The following is a 20,000-nucleotide window of genomic DNA, read 5'->3' on the forward strand; positions in this document are numbered from 1 at the left end:
GTGTGTGTGTGTGTGTGTGTGTGTGTGTGTGACAGTGGTGGCAATATGACAAGGAGAAGTGAAATTCACTGCCTGCCAAACCGAGCGCATTGTTTTGCCAGCTCCTTTTGTCCAGAGTGACTTCGGAGAACGCGGAAGGCCAACATCTCTATCTGGCTGCCTGCAACCGATGGCATGACAGCAGAGGAGGAATTAGCCAATAATATCACAGGAGGGCAGAAGGCAACCAATGATATTTAGAGGAAGGGGAGGAAGCCAGAGACCAAATCAGGGTGAAGAGGGTTCGGCTGGCTGATGGTTACCCGGGAGATGAGCCAGGACTGACGGCTCACAGGCACGGGGTGACAGAGGTGACCGTCGCCTCGAGACACATCCTGAAAAGCACACAGTGTGTGGAGTGGGCCTTACACACACACACACAAAGATTTCAGGACACTTCCTGAATGCACACACATGCACACACGCACACACAGAGGTGCTGGAGTGGGTCACACAGAAAGGACATGGCATAAATCACACAGACATGGATCATAGCTTGGGTGGTCACACACAATGACAAACACACAGACGCACACGGACTGCTTTCGGGACGCCTTCTCCCACAGGAGTGGGTCACACACACATGCGGATGATGGAATGCATCACAGTCATGGATCATGGCGTGGGTCGTACATACACACACACACACACACACACACACACACACACACACACACACACACACACACACACACACACACACACACACACACACACACACACACACACACACACACACACACACACACACACACACCTCCACAGACAGGATAAGCACGGACAGTTTCACCCGAAGCGCCATCACATGTGTGAGTGAGTGTGCCACAATGAATTATACTATTTTACAAATACATACACACACACACACACACACACGCATGCACACACATACAGTTATTGAGGGATTACCAAGCTCCCACCATCTTGGCAAGAGAAGGGTGAGAAAGAGATACGCTTTCTCATTAGGGTTCATTTACAGCAGATTTTCTAACTGCGCAGATGAGAGGGTTCTTATTTTACTTTTTCCTTCCTTTGGCTCTCTTTCTCTCGCTCTCCCTCTCACACACAGTGGCAAAACAATTTCATACAGGGCCCCAGGGCAAGACACTGATTGGGACCCCCATACAGCCTGCTAAGGTCATAATAGGGCCCCCTCCTGCAATAAGGGAGGGCCCTTTGCCCTGGGGCAATTGCCCTGCTCACCCTCCCTATAGCTCTGCCCCTGCTCTCACACACGTATGCACACTCTCCCTCTCTTGGCAGGAACGATGCTCCCTTCCGAGGCGAGAAGAAGCTCCTATAAAGGCTTTAAGCGCGGGCGTTTATTCTTCTTAATAACCTTGTGGACAGAGAGCGGAGAAGTCTTTAAGTGTAGCCTTGTATTGGTGGATAGGAGGAGAGGATCCGGAGCCAGCCAGCCTCCTCCAGCCTCCCACTCTCTTGGACTGCACCCTTCCTATAGTACCACTATTTCTCCTTTTTCTTCTCCTCCTCCTCCTCCTATTCCATTCAACTGCACCCTTAAGCTGGACTCAAACTACATGACTTTAAAATCGTATCCGATTAACCCCTCACTCTGTACTTGCTTGAATGTTCTCCTTGTAAGTCGCTTTGGTCAAAAGCGTCTACTGAATGGAATGGAATGGAATGAAGAATAACGCTCATCTCATCTCATCATCTCACATTATAGATGTGGGAAATGTTGTCGTCCTCCTTCTCCTCTTCTCCCCACTCCTCCTCCTTTTCCTCCTCCTCATCATCTTCTTCTTCTTCCTCCTCTTCCTCCTCCTTTTCCTCCTCCTCATCATCTTCCTCCTCCTCCTCCTCCTCCTCCTCCACAGTGTCTGCAGCCAAAGGCCATTGCAAACCCCCCAGAAACCAGAAAGCCTGGCCGTGCTCCTGCTGCCTTCCCTTGGCTTTGCCTCGTCCCAAGATTGCATAAGAGCACACACACACACACGCACACCACCCACCTACTCTGTTATGTTAATACAAGCAAGCCCAAAACAGTGTGTGTGTGTGTGTGTGTGTGTGTGTGTGTGTGTGTGTGTGTGTGTGTGTGGTGGGGGAGGTCAGCACCCTACTAACACTTCACAATAGAGTGAGGCATTCAAAGTGTCTTTCGTGACACACACACACACACACACACACACACACACACACATAAACACATGCACGCCGCTCAAGGTGATGGGCGTATGAATGGGCGTCATGATGAATATTCAGAAAAAGAGAGAGGCCAATTCTATTCCTGTAGCCGCGTGTGTGTGTGTGTGTGTGTGTGTGTGTGTGTGTGTGTGTGTGTGTGTGTGTGTGTGTGTGTGTGTGTGTGTGTGTGTGTGTGTGTGTGTGTGTGTGTGTGTGTGTGTGTGAAGACTGATCATCAGCATAATTTACACATGATAATCACGCAGCATTAAACGTGTAAAACACACACAAAAGCATCCACAAACCAACACACACGTACTGTGCAATACAGAGTCCTACCTATGAACGTGCCAACATACACACAAAGCGAAGACAAAGTCTTTCTTGTTTTCAAGCTCTAAATTTAGCCCCAATGTATACACAACAACATCCATCTTACATAAAGGACGGAGACTGTGCGTGTGTGTGCGTGTGCGTGTGCGTGTGCGTGCGCGTGTGTGTGTGTGTGTGTTAAGCACTCAGCTGCTGTAGTCCATGGCTGCTTGGAGATTGCAGTGTAGTGTAGTGTAGTGTAGTGGAGTAGTGTAGTGTAGAGTAGTGGGGATTAGAGAGTGGAGTTGGGCAGTGTTGAAACAACATGCAGATCAGGAGGAGGCTCCTCAGAGCATAGAGGAGAGAGGTGAGGAGAGCGGAGAGAGGAGCAGCACTGCACCAAAGCAGACAGAACCAGTGCAACTTGACACATCATGCACAACTCTCCCAAAGCACCGGACAGATTTAGGTGTGATGAAGTGTGTGTGTGTGTGTGTGTGTCTTTATATATATATATGTGTGTGTGTGTGTGTGTGTGTGTGTGTGTGTGTGTGTGTGTGTGTGTGTGTGTGTGTGTGTGTGTGTGTGTGTGTGTGTGTGTGTGTGTGAGAGTGTGTGTGTGTGTGTCTGATTTAAGTAAGCCATAGTGTGTGTAGGATTTGGATCCTGTTTTAGGCAATGTGTGTGTGTGTGTGTGTGTGTGTGTGTGTGTGTGTGTGTGTGTGTGTGTGTGTGTGTGTGTGTGTGTGTGTGTGTGTGTGTGTGTGTGTGTGTGTGTGTGTGTGTGTGTGTGTGTGTTCGCATTTTCTTTCATTCAGGTAAAGTGTGTGTGTGGCAACAGACCAGATTTAAGTAAGCCATGTGTGTGTGGGATTTGGGTCCTGTTTAGGCAGTGTGTGTGTGTGTGTGTGTGTGTGTGTGTGTGTGTGTGTGTGTGTGTGTGTGTGTGTGTGTGTGTGTGTGTGTGTGTGTGTGTGTGTGGTCCCAGTGCTGTGTCCCTGGTTGGCCACTGGCTTGGCGTAATGGGAGCAGCTATATGGATGCTTGCTACACTTCACTGAGCTCCTGTAGGATGGAGCTGATGTAAGAACAGGCTGGACTGAGAACAAAAAATATCTCCGTCTCCCCCTCTTGTCCCTGCTCTTTTCCTCATTTCTCCTCATCCTCCCTTTCTGACCATCCTTCTCTCTCTCACCCCCTGTATCCTCCTCTCTCCATCTGTCTGTCATTTCCATGTCTTCTTCTCCCGTTCCCACTCTATTCATCCATGCATTTTCCAATCTCCACCTATTTGTCAGTCTCATTCCCTTGGCGTTCCTTCACCTTCTCCCATCCCTCAATCCTTCTCTCTCTCCATCTCCATCTTTATACATTTACCCTTCCTCCATTTCTCATCCCTTGTTCTTTCTCTCCACTGGCACCTCTCTCTATCTATCTATCTCTCTCTCTCTCCATCTCCATCTCCATCGTTGCATGCCAGCATCCTCCTCCATTGCATCAGGGTAACTTCAGAGCCACAGCTGGGGCAGGAGAAACTGAAGTGAGCCGGCGAAACAACACGTCACAGGAATGATTGATGCATCTCTCCGATCGCCCTCTCTGTCTCTCTGACTAAGACACAGACATTCACTTGCGCACACATGCACGTGCACACACACACACACACACACACACACACACACACACACACACACACACACACACACACACACACACACACACACACACACACACACACACACACACACACACACACACACACACACACACACTCCATACTGTGTGATATCGCAGAAAAAAATACATTGCAGAGAAATTGGCAAAAGTGTAAAGATGAGGTGTGGAAATTGACAGAGCCCCCCCCGCCACCATTACATTTCCCGAGAAGCGTCAAGGTGTTTCAGACAGCTTGAGACGTTTTGACATAATATAATTTCCACAGATTTCATACAAGTTTAGGATCTCATACCAGTCGTGACACAGTCAGCCAAGCGTTTTCCGCACCAGGCCAATATGGGAAGGTAACTAGAAAAAAAATGAAATAGAAAAAAAAAAAGACAAGACTCCCATTTTCTCATCCAATTTTCACCTCATTTCAATTTCGGCTCTTCCTCTTCTTCCTCGTCCTGCTTTCCGCCCCAATGGTTTTTGGGTAATCTAGGTGCCGTTTCTGAGAAGGATAACTGGACGGCCATCAATGGGACCATACGAATGCAGAGTCAGCCTTTATGAAGCACAGGAAATACTGGAGACACGTCTCCTCCTCATAAACTTCAACGGAAAAAGAAAGGACATGACATACAGACACACAGACATAAAGGTGACCCTAAACGAAAGTGTGATTGAATATAGGGGTGGTTGACATTTAAGGGCGTAACGCAAAAAAAAAAATCCAATTCCTGAAAAAAATGATGGAAAAAAATGGGGAAAAAATAGAAAAAAATAAAGCACTTAGTGGTCCGTGGAATTTCGCCTTATTTTTGGGAAAATGTGTCCTGCATCAACACATTGCATAGGCATGTCACACCGCAGGAAAATGTTGTTGGTTAATTTATATATACATTATATTCCAGGTTTCATTAATGTTACAGTCACACCGCAGGATATTTGACATATAAACCTTTAGATAAATCTTAACAAATGTTTCTTTTCTTCTAAGACTAATATGAAACATAATGTACCACATCTTCTTTCACTGACATTTGTTTTTTTAAAGGAAAAACAGTTTTGTAGGTTTTTAACCAATGTTACGAAAAAACAAGGTGTCACGTCAACCACCCATAGACACTTAATCATATGCCCAAATGCACACATGTGCACCCATACACAGATGACACCAAAGAAGGTTCTGAAGTCAAACACACGGCGCTGGCAGGATTACCATTTTTCATTTAAAAAGAATACTGCATGTTAAAACCATGAAAAACAATTGTCCAATTAAGCTTAGTGTGCATTAGGACTGCACAATTAATCTAAATTAATCGAAAATCGAGATTAAATCGTAATATCAGGATATAGTACATACTAAAGAAAAAAGATTTCGAACCGAACCGAAAACTGGAAACTACAGCTACAAGAGTAGAAATATACAAACACACACACACACACACACACGTGCCCCTGACCCGCCTGTGTGAACCCTGCACTCTGCCCACTTCGCTCCAGTTGGCATTTTATGCCAGAGCTGCTCCATTGCACACTCACTGCCATCCTCACTCACTCAGCCCCAAGACACACTGATACGTTTATGTACGCCTCATGGTCTACTGCCAAGTGAAGAGCTCTTCCAGCAGCTGTAGCAGCAGCAGCAATATACACATGCACAGAGAGAGAGAGAGAGAGAGAGAGAGAGAGAGAGAGAGAGAGAGAGAGAGAGAGAGAGAGAGAGAGAGAGAGATCGTGCGAGACAGAACAGAGAGCGTGACACGGAAACGAGAGAGAGAGAGAGAGAGAGAGAGAGAGAGAGAGAGAGAGAGAGAGAGAGAGAGAGAGAGAGAGAGAGAGAGAATCAGAGGAAGCGATGAAAGCATATAAAAAATAAAAACAAAGGGATGGCTGGATGGGAGAACAGAACGAGCATGCAAGAGAGACAGACCGAGAAACGGTAACAGATCTGTTTTTCCCCTCTTCTGCCTTTGAAATGACATCTCTTAAGTAAGACACAAGGAATTTATTGGTGGACTAAGATGTTTGTGACAAAGCGAGCATCACATTAGACTAGAGCCCAGCACATGAGGCTTGTTAATGGCTAGCCTGAACAACTGGGCAGGAACCCCAGTAGTAACTTCAGCTTCAGTAACGGATTCTTTTATCTCCTGCTTATTACTGTACGTTATATTTAATGTCGTGCTGTGTGACTTAATGCGCCTGTACCAACAGTAATTTGATTTCACAATAAAAATGCTCCCCGCTACAATAAACTTGTTATTCTAACTGCTATGTGTCTTCCTTGAAGCTAGGGAAAATACAGAGCAGCTGCTTTTCAAAGAACTGTAACAAAGCTTTTCCCATACAAACAGGTATACGTATAGATAGACACGCGCGCGCACACACACACACACACACACACACACACACACACACACACACACACACACACACACACACACACACACACACACACACACAATGAATCCAGGTCAAAATATCATATACTCTTTCAAAAAGACGCACAGACACACCTACGCGTACACACACACACACAATGCAGACGGCATCTTATAGGCTTTCATGACACGTACACACAAACAGAACGTGGGCCTTCACATCATCTTTTCATCTTTGAAGAAGAGTGCGCTCACACACACACACACACACACACACACACACACGCACACACGCACACACACACACACACACACACACACACACACACACACCAAATGAAAAGGTTGGACATCATTCAGTCTTTCATGAAGGACACAGCACACCAATACACACGCACGCACACACATACACACACACACAATGGACCCTGGATAGGACCTCATATTCTCTTTCATGACAAATACACACACATACACACACTCATACACACAGAATGCATACAGGCATGGACATCATAGCCTTTCATCATGAAAACACAAAACACACACACACACACACACAAACAGTAAGATGAGCACAACTGCGCACACACACACACACACACACACACACACACACACACACACACACACACACACACACACACACACACACCTGGATATCATCATATTGTCTTTCATGGCACTGCTCACAGCGATGGCCTACTTCTGTCGTTGCTTGTGTGTTAACAAGTGCAGGCGGTACCCTCTAGCATGGGGACAACACCACCACTGCAGGCATTTGTACATGTGTATGTGTGATAGCGAGAGAGGGAGAGTGTGAGAGAGAGAGACTATTGTGGACTACAGGGTGTGGTCACTTCAGGCAATGTTCTACAGTGCCGCCAGTGACTATTGGCACCCTTGAAGCTTAAGCACATTATGGGACATATCTCCAGATAACAAATAAAAAGGTCAACCATGATTTTTCTATAGATAGCTTGTGGTTGATACTAAATGTAAAAATGATCAACAGCAATGAATACTAAACTACGAGAGGGAAAAAAATGAAGAAGGTAAAGCTCCTGGAATCACTGGTATTGGCACCCTTTACTGGATACCATTGTGGAAACCTAATTTGACTCGAATATGGTAGATAACAAATGGGAATCACCTTTGACAAATTGCTTTTGCCCATAGGACATGAAATAGGCAAGGATGTTTTAATATTTGTGTTTTAAATAGCCACCTGTTACATCTTGTGTGTCTTTGACAAATGTGAAGACAGAGGGGCTGCCTGAGGACACCAGAAATACAATTATTTGCAAAAACAAGACCTCCAAGTAATAAAGGGTCATCTCAAAATACCCTAGTATACCATTTCCTACACTGTGTTGTTTTATTCAGAAATCTGCAAAACAGGGAGCTGTAAAGAACATCCTTGGATGTGGGGTTAAGGGAAGAAATTATGATAGAAGTCTGTAGAAGTCGATGCAAATAACGACAAAACACAGACTCTAATATCTACAGACCTGAAGGTCAACTTAGTTTGAATTGTTTTGAGAAGTTTTTTTTCAATAAGCATCACAAGTTAAACACTATACAAAGTATTGGTTTTTGGTTGGAGGCAAAGGGGTCAAAGACGAAACAGGGTTTTCAGGACTCCAAAAAATAAAACTGTTCCCTGACACCGTTCTTCAACTTTTTTGGGTACATTGGAGTGTAGAGTGATTAAGTTTATTATTTTCTGTTCAGAAAATAGTAAGGAACATGCATTTTACCCCATTTTCACCCATAAAATGTCATTCAGTGTAATACGGTGTTAAACAGTTGATAATGCAAAAAACATATAGATGACGTTAAAAAACTGAAATAAGCTACATACCATTGTAAAGGCCTATATTTAAGGTCTTCATCAAACCTAAAATTTCTAGTAAAAGGCATTTGCAAATAGTTTTTGCAGTGTTTGTAGTCTTTCACCCATTTGGCTTTAAGAAGTTTTTCCACTGAAGAGAAAATCAGTTTAAAATGCACAATTATTCATTTGTTGTATGCCCCCGCATTTGTTGTGCTAAACAAATAAGTTTCGTAAGAATTTGACTTTATTTTAACATAAAAATGTGCATTTCACTGAATGACCACAACTATTACACTGAATGATGCCTTGGCAAAAAAGCCTATATAAACAGCTACTTTTCATTGCTATCATATTGTTACCATCATACTACAGTACTCAACGTCCTGAATGAGTGACAACAGAAATAGATGTTGTCAAATAATTGCTATTTTACTTAATATTGGGGCATTAAAATGTGTTTTGAAGAACTTCCAAGATCACAAGCTTAGAGGTAGGCTACTACTTAGGCCTAAAACAATAAAAAAGAAAATTTTGTCTGTTAACCTGCATATTTCGGGGATTGTGACTTAGGGTGTTCTGATAATTCATGTACAACTTCCAAAATCCCAGAATCTACCCAGTAATATGGATGCTACATGGCAATAACAAGTTTATAATGGAAATAACAATAAAAGTCATAATTTCAAGTAGTATCATCCTATTATTGTATCTTAGAGTAATATTGCAACTTATATTGTCGTTTTGATTCTTAATATACAACCATGAACTGATTACACTGAATGAAATGGCCCTTACACTGCATGTCACTGAATGACATCTCTTACACTGAAGGACGACCAAATACTTTTCACCTTATTTTCACCTTTTTACAAGCACACAGTTAGTCACCTACATGAGACAATGACTTTGACCCACAATGTTTACTATGTCTATTTAGAAAATATGCTTGTTTGGATGAATATCTGAGTATAAAAGTGTTTTTTGACATTTCACTGAATGACATCTGTTTTTGTGGACGCTGTTACCACAAGATAAAAATACAGATTTTTTGACTATTGAAGAACAAGATTCTCCCTTTGCATCATCACTTAAGGGGTCCCTAGGGTTCCTTTTGATGATGTCACATATTGTGTGTGACTATTACTTTTTATTATGATTTAAAAGCACCATGTTGATCTTATTACACTGAATGATATCCAAGGAATTGAAAATCCGGACAAAAGTCCCCAGATGATTTGAATATCAAAACAAAATGGTAATGAAACGTGCTTTTGATACAATAACAAGAACACTTCTAGAATTATGCCCAGAGAGTGAAAAAAGAATTTTGTTCGTCATTTTGCATAATTTTTCAAGGATGTATTGATGATTTTTAAGTTCGGACCATTACACTGAATGACGTTTTTGCACTTTATGAGATTATTTAACACATACATTAACATTTATTTTTCTTTAAATGTTACTGAAATGAGACACCAGACTATGCTGTTTATCAGCATAGCATTCAAAATTCATTAATTTACTTTTTTGATAGTTAAATGAGTGCGGAACAAAAAAAATGCACGTCTCGTCTTTGACCCAAAGGCAGACCACATTGCTTCATGAAAATCATAAAAGGGAACACCTGAAGCTGTATAAGAGAATACAGGGAAAGCACAGCCCTTTTATGAATGTTTTAAGGTCAGATGAAGTAATAGTACAGCTTTTCAGTGATGCACAAAAACAGCATGTTTGCATATTCTGCAAGAAAGTCTTTAAGGAAAAGGACACCCTACCAAAAATCAAGCATGGTGTCAGATCTTTAATATTATGTCACCCCATTGATGCATTAGGTATTGGAGGCTTTGATCATATCACAGGTATTATGACAGGCATCACAGGTATCATCATTTACAGGAAAATGTGTAACCATGTGCAAGAACACTTGGTTTGAGGTGAAGATCATCACTCCAACAAGACAAAAACCCAAAGCACACATCCAAATGCACATCAAAATGCCACTAGAGAAGTGCAAGAAGCTCATAGACGAATACCAAAACATTTGGAGGCTGCTTTTGCTGTCTAATGGTGTGAGACCAATCCGTTAAGTAGGGGTGCCAATATTCACGGACATGCCCTTTTTCATGTTTTTGCTTGAAATTACAAAATGCATTTGGAAAAAAATACTTTGCTATTCTAAATATCTTTGGACCTTCAATTAAAATATCCTCTTGGTAAAAGTTGTTTATATTTCCATTTATTTCTGGATATATTGCACATTTTGTAAATAAAATTAAGGGGTGCCAATACTAACTGGCGGCGCTGTATATAGATGTGCGTGTGTGAGAGGGAGAGACCAATGCAAACATTTGCACACACACACATGCACGCACGCACACACACACACACACACAACGCACACGCACCTATCTGTCTGTCTCTCCAGACATAATTCTTCAGCTTGTTCATGTTCCTTCAATACCAGCCATTCTAAGTGTAACTACTGTCTGCAGATCATTTTGGTTAGTGTATTCTTTTCCCTGTGAGCTCTACGACTATATTCAATATATTGTGCTGTGTGCAGTACTGTGTCGTGCAGTTTGTGTGTCCCTCCATGATGAATTGGAAATGTCAAAAAAACTAAACTTTTTGTTAATCTCAAAATTCATATTGCTGAACACGCAGATCGGGAGATGCAAAAAATAAACAGTATTTTTTATGATCATCATCCATTTTGCTTTGCTGACAGAAGAGTCTTTCTCAATAGCAAAATCTGTGTTTGTGTGCTGGTGTGTGTGTGTGTATTCTGACAAATAGGTTGTCAAAGCTGACAACGCCGGCTAGTTCACCCATAACTAATGGACGTGGTGCGTGTGTGTGTGTGTGTGTGTGTGTGTGTGTGTGTGTGTGTGTGTGTGTGTGTGTGTGTGTGTTGCAGAGGGCCATTATCTAAGCCTTCATCTCGGTTTAACCATCATTTAACCTACATAAATGCACTGAGCAATGGCCAGCCGCCCTGGCACAGGAAAACAGCAAAGCAAAACAGAAAGTACGCCAGATAATCTTTGAGATACATCACTGCTGCATGGGAGACGCACGCACAGTTGGAGACAAATCTTTATGTATCCATCGCCCATGGAAGGTTTTGTTTTAGTTATGCACTTGGGAGGAGTTTTAAAAGGCCCCAGCTGGAGACGAAGACAAACAGCAAGACTTCACAGAGACCAGACATGGTGGATGGCAACACACACCATTAGTGAAATGGCAACGGATGACAAAGTCTGAGTGTCTGTGTGTGTACACGTGTTTGTGTGTGAGTACGCGTACGGTGTGTATGTGTGTATTTGTTGGTGGAATATTGGGGTGTCCCATCGCATGATTTAAACTTGATGGTTGAAGAGCATCAATCATGAGGCTAGTGGCATCAGGAATTTGACGGACTGTAAAAAGACGACAAAGCATGTGTGTGTGTGTGTGTGTGTGTGTGTGTGTGTGTGTGTGTGTGTGTGTGTGTGTGTGTGTGTGTGTGTGTGTGTGTGTGTGTGTGTGTTTTGATGGCCATACTGACTGTGTGACAGTACCCATCAATGTCCACTCGCACTTGGCTGTGTGTGCAGCTGTGTGTGTGCGTGCGTGTGTGTGTGTGCGTGCGTGCGTGCGTGCGCGTGTACTCAAGTACCGCTACAGGTCTGCTGGGAGTCAAAGATATCTGTATGAGTCACCCACTAGTGTATCATTCAGTAGAGCAGAAACCATGATTCTCTTGCTGCAGGAGCACAAGATGAATGAACTGTGTCTCACTGCATGTGTGAATGTGTCCCACTGTGTGTTTGGCAATAACTTGTCACTTGCATTGGTGTTGATGTAATTGATGTTTGCGTTTATATTGATATTCCTTCATTGAAAAGGAGAACCATCGTCCACATTAATGATAGCCATTCACGCAGTAGCGCTATATCCAGGCAAAAGCTACACATCATCGGTAGTCCCTAGCAGTTTGACGGTGTGTGTGTGTGTGTGTGTGTGTGTGTGTGTGTGTGTGTGTAAAATGCGTGAGAATATTTCTATGGTTTAATTAACCCCTTGAACAGAAAAAACGTCACCCTAACACTGCCACAACTAGACCCTTTCTTTCAGGCAGGAATCGAATTATATATTAACCAATTCTGGGATTACCTGGATAATCCCACTGGCCTAATTACCGTAATCTCTCCTACCGTATAGACAAGACGCATGCACGGACACCACATAGTAACACAGTCATTATAATGATACAGCTGCACCGTCCGGCGGTGGTCCTACAATGACTGGCGCCCCGGAAAACGCCCCCTCCTGTGCCCCGCCCCCCGGCGGATCTCCTAATGTCATATTATTGCAGTAGTGGTAGTGGTAATAGCGCGATGAAGCAGCAAGGCGGAACAACACCACTGATGCCAATGCACAAAGAAATTTAATGCATAAGGAAAAATTTTAAAAAATTGCTACCCAGTGAAGTGTAAAACGTTTTCGGTCCTCAGATCATCATCAGTGCCAAACCTGTGTTAATAGCGGTGGTAGAAGTGGTAATAGCGCGGAAATAAGGAAATAACGTTAATCTGTTCACATGCCCCTCACTTGCACACAGTGACCACGCTTACATGATGCTTTTAATTCCAAACTAATAATTCAGAATTAAATACTTTCATTTCCATTGCAATGCATGATTGCACTTTTATTTCATTCAGAATTGTGTTTACATGATGTTTTCAAAGCGGATAATTCAGCACTAACTTGAGTTCAATCAGAATTAAAGGTCACATGTAAACAAGGCCAATAGCATAGTAAGATTAACTACTGATCTTGATGCGGTGAGATCTGGTTAATTATGTTTCCCCACAGACCAGAGACACTATGCAAAGAAGCAGACTGCCACACGGTAATTATCTGATCCTGATGCAGTGCAACCTCGTTTGTTTATGTTTCCATGTACAGTTTCACACAGTAACGCAGCGGTAATGAGACGATCTCCATGGAGTGAGCACTGGTCTGTTATGGTTCACCCCAGACGAGACAGGCAGTACACAGTAATTACTGATCTTGATACAGTCAGATATGATGTGTGTTGGGGCTCTTCGTCTCTCTTACTCACATCACATCACGTCACGTCGTCTCGGGAGCCATCGCCAAGCACTTAAACAGCAGCTAACTATTCATTAATGCCCATCACTCACTCCAGCCAAATGCATTTTCTTCTTCTTCTCTCGCCTTCCAGCAGACAAGCAGCACCACTGCGGTGTAATATAATCAAAGGAGTGGGACTGCTGCACTATGGGGAGTTGTTGGAATTACTGTTAATTGGGTTAAGTGAGGGCATGGAATGCATGATGATTATTGTAACAAAAAAAGATTATTTTGTTTTCCAAAGACACATGTTGCATTTACTGCTTGTGTTGTTGACAGAGGGTATAACGTGGCAGATAGGTGATAATGCTTCTATAGGACACACACACACGCACACGCGCACGCGCACACACACACACATGGATTACTGCACGGGCCTAACCAGACATAGAGGTGTTGTTCACCTTTCAAAAAAATGTGTTCATTTCTGTTAAGTCAACTCCCTGATAAACACACACACACACACACACACACACACACACACACACACACACACACACACACACACACACACACACACACACACACACACACACACACACACACACACACACACACCTGTCATGACAGCTTGTGAAGTCGTGTGTTATGGATCAGTCAGGCAGACAGGGACCCGTGGGAAGTGATAAACTAACAGACAGGGCCCAGCCCAGCCCAGCCCAGCATCACCACATACACATCAACCCATTGGCAGCGTTTCGGTTTCGGGGAGCCATTAATCCAGGGCCGGCTGGCTGGGAACGCCTGGGTAGTGGGCATCTGGGATTTGACTGATGGCTCGCATCTCGTTTAGATGTCATTTAACTGAGTGACGAGTGACACTGGCCCTGGCAGTCGGGGACCATAATCAGCGCAACACCGGCGTAACTGACTGAGAGACAATCTGACGCCATGTTCTTACACAAGAATAAGGTGGGCACTGTGAAATATGGCCAGGGGCAGGGCTGATGACAGTTTCGACTGGGCCTAGGACAAAATCATACGAAAGCCTCCCACCCCCCCAAATACATACAATGTTATTGGGTCCCAATTCCACCCTACCCCCCACACCCCATTCATTTCCTTAGCCCGGGACAACTGCCTCGTTCCCCCTCCCCCTGTTGGCTGGCCTGAATATGGCCATATCAAACTGATCTATCCCACCGCTAATCACGGCTGCTGGCTGAGCAACTGCTTTGTGCAATACAGGACCCCACACTTGACACAGACTGAGAGAGTGGCCAACTGTGTGGTAATAAAGCTAAAATCTGTACAGCCGATACAAATATCATTACAGTCCAAACGATTGATTTCTTTGCTACATTAGGCCTATATGCCGTGTGCTTCCCTGGACACTGTGGCCTCTTAATTCATTGTCAAACAACTGCAGAGAAGGACAAGGCCCTCTCTGCCTCGACTAAGAATGGGGCTGAAAACACACGCGCGCACGCGCACACACACACACGCACACACACACACCAGCCCGGGGATGCTGAGTGAGGCAGACACTCCTATAAGGGCTCTCTGTAGTGTCCGCACTCTGCAGACATCTTGGCCAAAGCAGACACAGACACCCTGGACAGATCAATAGCACTGATCGCTCTGTTACTCACCTGGCACAAACAACAGAACAGACACCACCTTTAGCAAGACATCAGAATGGAGACGTGAGAACGGCCACATCTGCATTCGCACTGTGAAATGCGTAGGTTTGGCTTTGGAAAGTGGTGGGAACATTAAAATGGCAAATTGTCTAGGTAGGCAATATTTGCATTATACTGGAGGGGACAAGCTAGGTTTACCTAAAAAGTGGTATGGACATGCCCCCACCATCCACACCTAAAATCATTCTATAGCACTCTCCCTGTGTCACACACACACACACACACCTGACCAACATTGGACCAAGACAGAAGATATACCAGTAGCCTAGTAGGCTTACAGGAAGACAGAGTCGGGAGAAAGGGGGTGATGAAGGGTTCATTCTTACTTGTGTCGGTGCTCGTCGTGTCCTCCTGGGCCGTGTATGATCACCTGCCCTCCGCTGTGCTTGCCTTCCTTGCCGGGCTCAATGTGCGGTATCAGCACGTCCTCCAGTCCCAGGTCGAAGCGCTTCTGCTTGGAATTATCCGGCAGGAAGAAGAAGGCTCCGAAGCACAGCGTAATGAAGGCGCTGAGTATGAGGAGGAGGATGAACTTCTCGGAGAGCCGTAGCGTGGCTCTGTGGTGGGGGAAGGACGAGGCGCCGGGCGGCAGGGTCGGTATCCTGCGGCCCGACAGAGGCAAAAGAGCCGGCGTAGTCATGGTTTATTTTTTGTATTCTAATTGGAATCTGCGGGGGACCAGTGTCAAGGTTATCTTGCAATACGCCGGCCCCGCGCTATTATCTCATTCCGGCTAATGTGTGTTCAGATTCCAAATTGTGTCGGTCTCCTTGACTCCACGAATGACTTGGCCATCAGTAGATGCGTTCTTCTTCATCATCCTGGGAAAAAGAGCAGAGACGAAAATTAATCTATGGATCCATCCGACTGACTGCATGCATTTCTTCCGACCGTCACGGTGGAATTTTGGCTGCGTTCACCTTAGCTGTGGTGTGCCTTGATTTGAAATGAAGAAACGCTTATTGAAATGCCAAATCATCAATAATAGGAAGACTGTACATTATCCTACACAAAATAAGACGCTATATATTTGATTGGATAGGTTGAAGTCCTTTACCCCCTCTAAGACATAGAACTAATAAACACCAAATGACCGAAGCCTTGCTCGAGGCAGGTGCCAGTGTCAACAATCTGACAGGTCGGAGTAACGAGCTCCAGCGAGGCAGGTGACGCCACGTAGAACACCTGCTGCCATACGTGATAGGTTCCCAAAACACAGGGCGGGATAGGACGGCTTGAGGTGTCCCTTTCACATGTAGTAAACTGCTCTTATTTCCAAGCCACTTAAGATCACCGCTGGCTTTTCGATTATGCAGCCACGGTCCTCTTCTTTAGATTACACAAGGGAACCGTACGAGAACCACACACCGACTGATGTTAGCTTATCGCTAGATCTCTGGCTTACGCTTCCCCTGTGCAAGCCAAGTGCCATTTTGCTGGATCAACCGAAGAGCGCTTTCCCCTTGTCGTTTTGGAGACTCGTAACAGCCGAATTATTCAGCAGCTACTTATTCCCCAGACTAAATAACTGACCGACTGTGAAGGAAACCACGATAAGATGGCTAACAGTTCTACTCACCGTGAAAATCATTCCGACATTGCCTCTTGGTCCATGGTCCTCGACAGTGGTTCCCGATGTCAAGTTTAACAGAAAGACAATGCGATATTGCCAGGCTGTGGTGTTAACTTGGGGTTTGCTGGATTTCTAGACTACCGCGTAGATTGTTGGACACAAGTGGCTCTCCCCCCAAAAAACACCGAAAAACAAACAATAAACTGAAAATGGAAATCCTACCGAAGGTCGCATTCCCGACAACCTTGCAATACCTCCACCGACGTTAGCCTTTGAGAGTTGTGATTATTTTACCAGTGTCAGTACTTAAGTTTCCATTACATTATGCTCGGGGCATAAACCAAACCATTGCTTGAGGAGAATGTCTCAATGTATTCAGTCCTTTCCAACAGGCCTGCGTCGCTTGCTTGCCGCGGTGTCTCCCAAGAATGCTGGATGACCCGCTGATTCGATTAGCCAGTGTATTTGCAATAAAAGCCACAGCGCGATGAAAAATATTAAGAGTTATTATGCCAGAGTATTTATGCTACCGCTACGTTTATTTGCTAACGCCAATTCACCGGCCTGCATTGCTATATCCTGCGCCTTTTTCAGTAAAGGCATCTAACGTTAGCCTGCTATTCTGTAGCAGACCGTTTCTCTGCGCATCTTCTAACATGTGCCTCGGGCTGAAACGTCGATTCGTGTTTCGCGAACCCTACCTAGACTCGTTTAGGATTCCGTTTTTGAGGAATATGTACATCTTTCCATGTCTGACCGCGCAGGGATCTTTTGCTAGTTTCTTCCTCCCTTATTTCATTATGTGCGCCGCTAGTCTCTTATGTCCAGGATGTTGTTACTGCAACGACGGCTCCTCCCCTCGGTCCTCCAGCATCCCATCAACTGCCGTTTAGTAAACTTGGGGAGCGTCTCAAAATTATTAACTTGCGCGAATAGTGTGAAAGAAAAAAAGGAGCATAGACAGATGAGCCTATTGACTATGATTGACATGCTGTCAAATAATGCAATTCAATGTCATTACAATCCAATGATATACAATCAATTAAAGACGGTTTTTCTGACTGTAATTATCCTAATTGAGCTTTGGCGTATGCATAGGGGGAAGGTCCTTTAGCAAAGGGTTTATTGGGAACATGTTGTACAAAAGCCTTTCAACAGCCGGGTGCTGACATTCTACATTAGTGGAAGGAAAGTGAGTGTTAATAGTGTGTGTCATCAATGCACTTGAGAGAGAGAGAGAGAGAGACTGAGAGAGGGAGGGAGAGAGAGAGAGAGAGAGAGAGAGAGAGAGAGAGAGAGAGAGAGAGAGAGAGAGAGAGAGAGAGAGAGAGAGAGAGACAGACAGACAGACAGACAGACAGACAGACAGACAGACTAGCTACTAATTTGTCTATGGAGGACAAGTGAGAGTGCCGGGAGAGTGCGTGAATGGGAGATGTGAATGAGTGTGTGTGTGTGTGTGTGTGTGTGTGTGTGTGTGTGTGTGTGTGTGTGTGTGTGTGTGTGTGTGTGTGTGTGTGAATGTGTGAGTGGTGTCGATGTAGGGTCCTTCAGCTGCAATAGTGCCGCTCCACTCCATTCGTCTGCCTCGGCTCCTCCCCTGCGATTAATGTGACAAACTCCCTCCGTCTAGTCTCAGAAGACAGCACAGCAGTCAGCGGGGAGGCGTGCGAGTGTGTGTGTGTGTGTGTGTGTGTGTGTGTGTGTGTGTGTGTGTGTGTGTGTGTGTGTGTGTGTGTGTGTGTGTGTGTGTGTGTGTGTGTGTGTGTGTGTGTGTGTGTCCTTCCATCTCTCTGTCTCTGTGTCTCTGCTTATGTCTACAGAAGACATGTAGTAGGCCTACGGGGAGGTGTGTGTGTGTGTGTGTGTGTGCGTGCGTGCGTGCGTGCGTGCGTGCGTGCGTGCGTGCGTGCGTGCGTGCGTGCGTGCGTGCGTGCGTGCGTGCGTGCGTGCGTGCGTGCATGAATGTGTGCGTGTACAGGTTTTCAAGCATGTCAGCGTGGGCGTGGGCATATCTGTCTGTCTCTCCGTCTCTCTTTCTTAGACAGCAGTCAGTAGTCAGCAGGGAGGCTACCTTTCAGTGGGTGATGATGAGGCTGTGCGGTGTGGTGTGGCAATCTCACACTATCCCACTCACTTTTGAGTTTAGGAGTACACCCAGCAGAGAGGAAGAGAGAAGAGGGGAGAGAAGCAGACAGAGAGAAAAGAAAGAGGCAGAGAGAGAGGGGGGGGGAGGACTGCAGGAGGGACAGAGAGATAAGAGAGGAGACAAAAATCTATACAGCGAAAGAAAAGATCGAAAAAGATTTAAAAGACAAGACCAGACAAAAAGAGATGGCAAGAGAGAAAAGGAGAATGAGGAGGGATAGCGGAGAGAAAGAAGGTGAAATGCTCAACAGCGTGACACAAAACAACCCTGTTTTCTACATTTACATTTCAGGTCACTTCTGCCTCTCTGTCTGCCAGTTATCGTCATTCTACGACTGAGTAGTCAGATGGGTGTATGACGGTTTATCTGCCTACACGACAAAAAAGAAGCTCTCACACACACACACAGACACACAGACAGACAGACACACACACACACACACACACACACACACACACACACGCACACGCACCCACACACACATACACACACACACACACACACACACAGTCTGTGCTTCCACAGGGAAGTCCAGACACATGGACACACACACACACACACTCACTCTAAACGCATCCACATCTGGCAGTCCGATATACTGGATGGATCAGTGATCTGGAGCAGAGAGGATATAGGGGCTCATGACAAACTCCAAGAGGCTTTGAATAACACAAACTAGATGGAGAGGAGAAGAAAGAGGAAAGCTCTCTTGATGTCACTACTCCCACAGAGAGAGAGAGAGAGAGAGAGAGAGAGAGAGAGAGAGAGAGAGAGAGAGATGATGGAGAGAGAGAGAGAGAGAGATGATGGAGAGAGAGGAAGGAGGGACAGCAAGAACAGATGGAGAAGAGAAGAGTGGAGGGTTAATAATGTCAGAGACAGCTTTTTGTCGGAGTCATCCAAAGACAGCAAGAGATAAATAAAAAGCAAAAAGACTCACAGCACAAGAAAAGACCCATTTGAAAGAATGCAAAGTCACCACAAACTGCAACAAGGGAAAAAATAAGAGGATGAGGAAAGAATGATGAAGAATGGAGAGATAGAGTGAGTGAGTGAAAAAGAGACATGCATGTACATGTATGTACGCCTATCTGCATGCATGCATGCAATTATG

General features: G+C 44.8%; 1 protein-coding gene across 2 annotated transcripts in view; it reads right to left on the bottom strand.

Annotated features, from left to right (window-relative positions):
- The window catches only part of man1a2 (mannosidase, alpha, class 1A, member 2), a 193,072-nt gene extending 175,502 nt beyond the window's left edge, over positions 1-17,570 (bottom strand). For both annotated transcript variants that reach the window (XM_063213754.1, XM_063213752.1), the window contains exons 1-2: positions 16,744-17,570; positions 15,491-15,985 (exon numbers count right to left, since the gene is read on the bottom strand). In XM_063213754.1, the coding sequence (XP_063069824.1) occupies positions 15,491-15,804 (314 nt within the window). In that variant the 5' untranslated portion in view covers positions 15,805-15,985; positions 16,744-17,570. The remainder of the gene's footprint in view (positions 1-15,490; positions 15,986-16,743) is intronic.
- Between the last annotated feature and the right edge of the window lie 2,430 nt (positions 17,571-20,000).

This window comes from Engraulis encrasicolus, chromosome 13 (assembly GCF_034702125.1).
Source record: "Engraulis encrasicolus isolate BLACKSEA-1 chromosome 13, IST_EnEncr_1.0, whole genome shotgun sequence".
Taxonomy (NCBI): Eukaryota; Metazoa; Chordata; class Actinopteri; order Clupeiformes; family Engraulidae; genus Engraulis; species Engraulis encrasicolus.